Source organism: Brassica napus, chromosome A8 (assembly GCF_020379485.1).
Source record: "Brassica napus cultivar Da-Ae chromosome A8, Da-Ae, whole genome shotgun sequence".
Taxonomy (NCBI): domain Eukaryota; kingdom Viridiplantae; phylum Streptophyta; class Magnoliopsida; order Brassicales; family Brassicaceae; genus Brassica; species Brassica napus.
In genome coordinates, this window is record NC_063441.1 from 4,630,479 (window position 1) to 4,637,732 (window position 7,254).

Genomic DNA, 7,254 nt, shown 5'->3' on the forward strand with positions numbered 1-7,254 from the left:
TAAGTAATTTTATATTGGAAACTCGACTGTTTCGTGAGCTGGTAAGATGTGTTGGTTGCTTTGATTTGCAAAAAAAGATGATGTGAGTGGGCAAGGTTATGATAATGGCTTTAATATGAAGGAGTAGCATAAGGAGTTAACAAGAGATTTTTTGAAATTAATTGACCACATTTTATAAACCATGTAGCTGTCATTGTTTGAATCTTGGACTATGTGATATGGCAACCACTTTTTGGAAGGCGATCTCGTTTCTGGGACTATCTAGTGTACTTATAACTTCTTTTCAGTTCAAATAAGTAATGTAAAACATTTGAAGATCATGTAGATGGCCTTACACTTAAGTCTTTGTCAAACACTTACAGGGAAAGCCATGTTGAAAGTATTAAGGCAATATGATTTTAAGATCCTAAAATCATGGGAACTTTAGTTTACATTGCTAAAAATGTTCCACTTAAGCGCAAAACTGAATGTCTTGCAACAAGTGAAACATATGGAATTGACATTTTTGAATTATTGATTTCTTTGGTTACTGGTATAATCTTTTATCTGTTGTTAACATAATGAGAAAGTTTGCAATCGAAAGACATGGATAGTGTTGTCGCTATTGCTCAACTTAAGGGGTTGGTTTTTTATTTTCAAAAATATAGAGAATCATGTTTTAAGAAAGCAAAATTAGAAGCTAAAGTAATTGAAGAGTCTATGGAGATTGAGGTTGTATTCCCCAAGAAATCAAAGCAGATCATAAAATGATAGTGTGGTCAAGATCCAGAGAAAGTAAAGGGAAGTGTAGTATTCATATTGTCAGCTGAAGAGAATTATAGAGTTGACTAGTTCATCGAAATCATGGATCAAGCTCTATACTCACTTAGGACAAGATTTGAACAACTCCAGAAGTATGAACAAATATTTAGATTTTTGTTTGATTTAAAAAAAACTGTAGTCAGTGATGATAGTTTGATGGTTTCTTGTGCCAATCTTGAATATTCTTTTAACACATGGTGATTCAGATATGGTTGATAATGATCTTTTTGTTGAACTTAAAGTTCTAAGAAAAGTTTTACCAGAAGAAATTAAGAAGCCTATTGAATTACACCTTTTGAAAAGTGTTCATGATTATTATCCAAATTTATGGATCGCTTATCGAGTGCTATTGACGATTCTTGTTTCAGTTGCATCAGCTAAGAGGAGTTTTTTAAAGCTAAAACTAATGCGGACTTAATTACTTTATAAATGTTTATTAATATATGTGTTATTAATTTAAAGAATATTTTATCTTTACTTTTAAATAATATTATTAGTTTTTAAAATTAGATAATCATTATAAGCAAAATTAATAATTTAATCCTAGGTGCATATTCTGAATATTAAAAATATATTAAGATTAATGTATTATTCTTTTAGTTTCTATCTTTTTTATGTATAATCTCTAAAAAAGTATGAAAGTCAAGAGTATAGTGATAAATTTATTCATTTAGAATTTTAGTCGTTATAACTTTTAATGTGAGAGTTTGATTGTGGAAAATAAGTTCGCATATAATTGTAGAGATTTCTCTCAGTAGATTTGACTTCAAATTAACTTTTCTCTTAGTAGATTTGTCCAATTGTATTTTTTTTTTGACAAACAGATTTGTCCAATTGTATTTGCACCATAATTATAATGACTTCTAATTAACTTTGCTATTTCACAGATTAGCCATACAGATACTTATTCCAGTATATGCTACCGAGCTTAGGCCTGGGATTTTTATCCATAACCGAATACCCGAACCGGAACCGACCCGAAATAGACCGGTTCGGTTCGGTTTGGTCCTAGACAATTTATCCGATGGGTATTAGTGTTAATTATCTATGGGTATCGGTTCGGTTTCGGTTTTTACCCGAAACCGAACAGGTACCCGTTTAACCTGAATTCTATGTTTAAAAAAACATAGATTTGTATCTTCTGAGGGTTGAAACCGGGTTGGATAGGCAAAGCAATAACTGTTATACCACTAGACTAGTTCAACTTTGTTGTATGTAATACATGTTACTAATATATATACGATTTCTATTTACTTTCCTTAAAAAGATAGAATAAATAAATAAAAAACTGGTATATAATTATTTTATTTTGCAAATATTTATATAATTCACATAAGAAACGGGTATCCAGAACCGACCGAAACCGGTAGTATCCGATCCGAAACCCGAACCGAAATCTACTAAGTATCCATTGGGTATAGAATTTATTTATCCGAAAAACCGGACCCGATCGGTTCCTATCCGAGCCTGAACCGAATATCCGAAATCCCAGCCCTAACCGAGCTGAACCGTGGAAAACGATAGACAACCTTTGACCCAGCAGGCAAGTAGGTAGCTCAACCTTACCCACCTGTATGAATGTTCATTAGAGATAGTCTCGCCTAATTATCCAAAGCTTGTCAAAGTTCTACCCTCTCTCACCAACAGTGTTACACCGAACACAAGGATACATAGCACGCGCTCATATGCACGTGTAACGAACGCGATCACACGTGAGTTGCGAGTTCGCTGATGCTCCGCGAGTAAGACCAACACGCCATCTTCTTCTCTCAGCCATCATGCGTACACGTACAAACATTATCTATATTTCTTTCTTTACAAAATATATTCTCCGTTTTCATTTTAAAAAAAACTTTTAAACAACATATCCAAGGTATAAAGATAAATATTGAAACGCATTTTATATTACAGAAAATAATAGATCAGAAAAGTAAGCGAATTACATATTATTATTTCTTTTGGCAAACCCGAATTACATATTTCTCTTTCTGTTTATCATATTTCTTTCCTTTTAAAATAGGTTCTCTGTTTTTGTTCATTTTATAAAAACGTTTTCATCTTGTAAATATGGGATAAACATAATCAATGGTCTCTTAGTCTAGTGGTAAAGAGGTTTTAGCCGAAGTTTTCGTCCTGAATACGATTTTTCTTGGCCATGCATACATGCTTTAAGTGATAAGAAAACTCAGATTTCTATGGATTTTTTGCTGAATAGTTTTTGGTCTAAAAAGCTTTTGGGATCACACCAAAATTATAAAAAAATGCAATAACATAAATATTGAAATACATGCTTAATACAATGAAAAAAAAACAAATCATATAAGTAAGATAATTGTCTATTTTAAGTAAGAGAATTACATCTTTTCATTTATTATGTTTTTCTTTTTAAAAAATATTGGACAATTTTCTTCTTTAAGAAAAAATCGAACTTTACAAATATGGGATTATGATAAATAATGAAATGCATAGTTATATATATATAAAGAAAAAAATCATGAAAATAAGAAAATTGTAAGTTTTTAGTAATAAAGTTTTCTATGAATTTTGTTTATCAATTCTTATCTTTAAAAATATATATATCATCCGTTTTTTCTTTTTTTTTTGTTAAAAAAAAAGAAATCCCGTCTTTATAAGTAAGAGATAAATATAAATATTGAAACGCTTCTTTTGGAATAAAAAATCAAAATCCTAAAAGGAAGAGAATTGTTTCCTATAAGCAGGAGCAGACGTCAAGGTGTGTTGGCACTGTGTAAACCTATTTATTCCATTTTATTTAACAAAATCAATTCAGATTATCTTGGGATCCTCGACTCAATATTTGTTCCGACTCTCTCTCTCTCTCTCTCTCTCCCTCTCCCGTGAATCCTGGTTGTTTCTTACGTAAGCGTGTACGACTCTCTGCGATGGCCAAGGTTTTCGAAGCAGCGGACGCGAGCAACCTGATGACGGAGCTGCGTATGAGCTTCGATGCCGGAGTAACTCGCAGTTACGAGTGGAGAGTCTCTCAGCTTAAGAAGCTTCAAGTAATCTGCGATAACCACGAGCCTGAGATCGTCTCCGCTCTCCACGACGATCTCGGCAAACCTGAGCTCGAGTCTTCCGTTTACGAGGTCAAACACTTTCATTCTCTCCCCTTTACCATGTCTTGAACAAGAGATTTTCGTTCGATTAGGTTATTGTCTTACTTGTGGTCGGTGTCATTAATGTGATATCACCTAGTTTTGTGACCATGATGTTGTGGTTCGACACTTGTACAAACACTGCGTAGGTAGAGAGACTTAAATGCATCTCTTTTTTTTTTCCTTCTTCATGTGTTATAGGGAATCAACTTAGACTGCAGGTAAACTTTATGTTTGTGACTTTTGAAAGGAACCAATACTAAAAGATTAAAGTATTGGGTCCTATTGAAAACTACTGAGCTTACTGACCTATGGACCGTATGCAATTAATTCTATCAACCAGCCTGTATTTTTATTGAGTTTTGTACCTTAACTTCGTGTGTGTCATAGTTAAATCCAATGAACAACAACACAGAGCTCTCGAAAATTTGACCTTTCTCATTTAATGTTACCACCATAAGTTGTCACTCTGTTCGGTAGCTTTCTATTCCTGTAATTGTTCATTAATCAAAGTAATTTTATTTTTAGATTTATTTTGATGGTTAATTAGTTATGCGTCGTGTGCAGGTAGCTCTATTGAGAAACTCCATCAAGTTAGCTCTTAAGCAACTAAAGAATTGGATGGCACCAGATAAGGTGTCCTTTCTAATAGAGTTTATATGCAAAGTTTGTTTATAAATGTGTTAAACCATTAATACTCACTGCTTTTTTTTTTATTTCTTTCTTTCAGGCAAAGACTTCTCTAACAACGTTTCCTGCATCAGCAGAGATTGTGTCCGAGCCTCTTGGAGTTGTGCTTGTAATCTCCGCTTGGAATTATCCTTTCCGTATGTTTAAGCAGTCCATGATTGATTTGTATTCTCCTTCTGAGTTATCATCCATTAAGTATGATTGTTGACGTAATTTTACTATTTATTGTTTTTCTTGCAAGTGTTGTCTATTGATCCTGTTATTGGCGCAATTTCTGCTGGGAATGCTGTTGTCTTAAAGCCATCAGAACTGGCTCCAGCTTCGTCTTCTCTGCTAGCAAAGTTACTGGAACAATATTTAGACCCTTCTGCAGTGAGAGTTATTGAAGGTGCTGTTACTGAAACAACTCTGCTGCTGGAGCAGAAGTGGGACAAAATATTCTACACAGGTTCATATTAACTTTGGCTTAATCTGTTTCCTTTCGGATTTTTATTTTCTTATTTTGAGGATCAACATTGTTTTTCCAACCTTTTAAGGAATTTGTTGAGTGATGATCCCACAGCTTCATATGCTTTGTATGTAACACACTTACAGGAGACTAAAAGTTCCACTCTTGCTTGGTTAGGTAGTTCAAAAATTGGGCGTATCATCATGATGGCAGCTGCTAAGCATCTCACACCTGTTGTCCTGGAGCTAGGAGGAAAATCTCCTGTTGTTATAGACTCAGACACCAATTTGAAAGTACTGAAACACTCCTTTTTATATTTTCATACCATGAGTTCTTCATCCAGAAGCAATTGCAGTGTGTTTTCTTTGTTTGGAGGCTAATATGATTATTCTTTTGTCTGCTAAGATTACTGTCAAGCGGATAATTGCAGGGAAATGGGGTTGCAACAATGGACAGGCGTGCATTTCTCCAGACTACATCTTGACAACAAAAGAATATGCTCCAAAAGTGGTAAGCCTAAGAACTTAAGCTTGATCCTTGCTTCACTTTTGTATTTGATCCTTCTATTTTCTCTTCTCAAGATTGATGCAATGAAGCAAGAACTGGAGGCATTTTACGGGAAGAACCCTATGGAGTCCAAAGATATGTCACGTATTGTAAACTCTAATCACTTTGATCGCCTGTCCAAGATATTAGAGGAGAAGGAAGTTTCTGACAAAATCGTCTATGGGGGTCAGAAGAACAGAGACAACCTGTGAGTTCCTCTTTTGTTATTCTCATCAGTGACATTATTTTTCCCTTAGGTTAGGCTAATCTTTTTCTACATCTTTAAGGAAAATTGCTCCAACCATCTTTCTCGACGTGCCATTAGATTCTCTGATCATGAGTGAAGAAATATTTGGGCCTCTCCTCCCAATCCTCACGGTGATAACCATTTGCCATTCTATATTAGACTGTTTCATCGATTTAGTTTTCATGTCTGACATACACTCTTGTTCTGCTCAGCTCAACAACTTGGAAGAGTGTTTTGACGTGATTCGTTCTCGACCTAAGCCACTTGCTGCATACTTGTTTACCCAAAACCAGAAGCTGAAAGAGAGATTCGCCATGACAGTCTCAGCTGGAGGCATTGTGGTCAACGACATAGCTGTTCATGTACATACACTCGGGTCCTATCAGATCTATAAGCAGTTTATCATTATAAGTAAAACTCTATCATCATGTAAACATATTCTACATTTTGCAGCTTTCACTTCCCACATTACCATTCGGAGGCGTTGGTGAAAGTGGAATGGGTTCTTACCATGGTAAATTCTCATTTGATGCCTTCAGTCACAAGAAAGCTGTTCTATACAAAAGCTTTATAGGAGATGCAGCAATCAGGTATCCACCGTACTCTAGAGGAAAGCTTAGATTGTTAAAGGCACTTGTCAACAGCAATCTGGTGGAAGTATTCAAAGTCCTTTTAGGTTTATCTTAAAAGGTTAAAAGACAGAGGACTATACGCATCCCTTTGTATCTTACATTCTTCGTTTTTTTCAGATATGAACTTTGGTTGTTAAAAAGATATATGTTTGGTGTTGATGAATATTGAAAGTCTATAAAAAAAAGTGGTTTCTTCGTTTCAACTTGGTTGTCTACAAACAAAGATTGACAAGAATACAAACAAAGATTGACAAGAGTAAAAAGTCTATTTGGATCTCTTTATCTAACCATGTTGTAAATCAAGAAAAATCTTCTTGAAAAATGCTCTAATATCTGCCCTTTGATCATCTGTAAGTTGCTGCGGAACTTGGTCTGAAATCTAACCCTAGATCTCAGGGCCGACTCAAAAATATTTAAGCCTTTGAACAAAAAAAATAATAATGCTTTTAGGTGATTTTTCTTTAAATTGTAAAAAAGTTAAAAAATTTATTGTAATTATTTAATCTATTTTGTATAAAAGTTTGCAAAATAAATTTAGCTTTTAAAATATACAAAACCTAATGTAGTTAACATATATTTTGATACTCATCTAACCATGAGAAGTAGCTTCTGCTACCTTAAACATAGAACTCTTTTGCAAATGTTAAGGGTATCAACCAAGTGAATAGGGAGCAATAACATGTTACAGCTAACATATATTTATATCTATTTTTATGTTTATTAAAAAAATTCAAACAAATTGTAATATAGAACAAAAATAATTTGACCATT

General features: G+C 33.9%; 1 protein-coding gene across 1 annotated transcript; it reads left to right on the forward strand.

Moving 5' to 3' along the window:
* The first annotated feature begins 3,466 nt into the window (after positions 1 to 3,466).
* Positions 3,467 to 6,684, forward strand: LOC125577019 (aldehyde dehydrogenase family 3 member H1-like). The gene is made up of 10 exons (XM_048737651.1): positions 3,467 to 3,911; positions 4,488 to 4,556; positions 4,651 to 4,747; positions 4,852 to 5,058; positions 5,236 to 5,351; positions 5,464 to 5,568; positions 5,640 to 5,812; positions 5,892 to 5,982; positions 6,064 to 6,213; positions 6,305 to 6,684. Exons 1-10 carry the CDS (start codon positions 3,705 to 3,707, stop codon positions 6,536 to 6,538), a joined length of 1,449 nt encoding a protein of 482 aa, XP_048593608.1. The 5' UTR covers positions 3,467 to 3,704; the 3' UTR covers positions 6,539 to 6,684.
* The last annotated feature ends 570 nt before the right edge of the window (positions 6,685 to 7,254 follow it).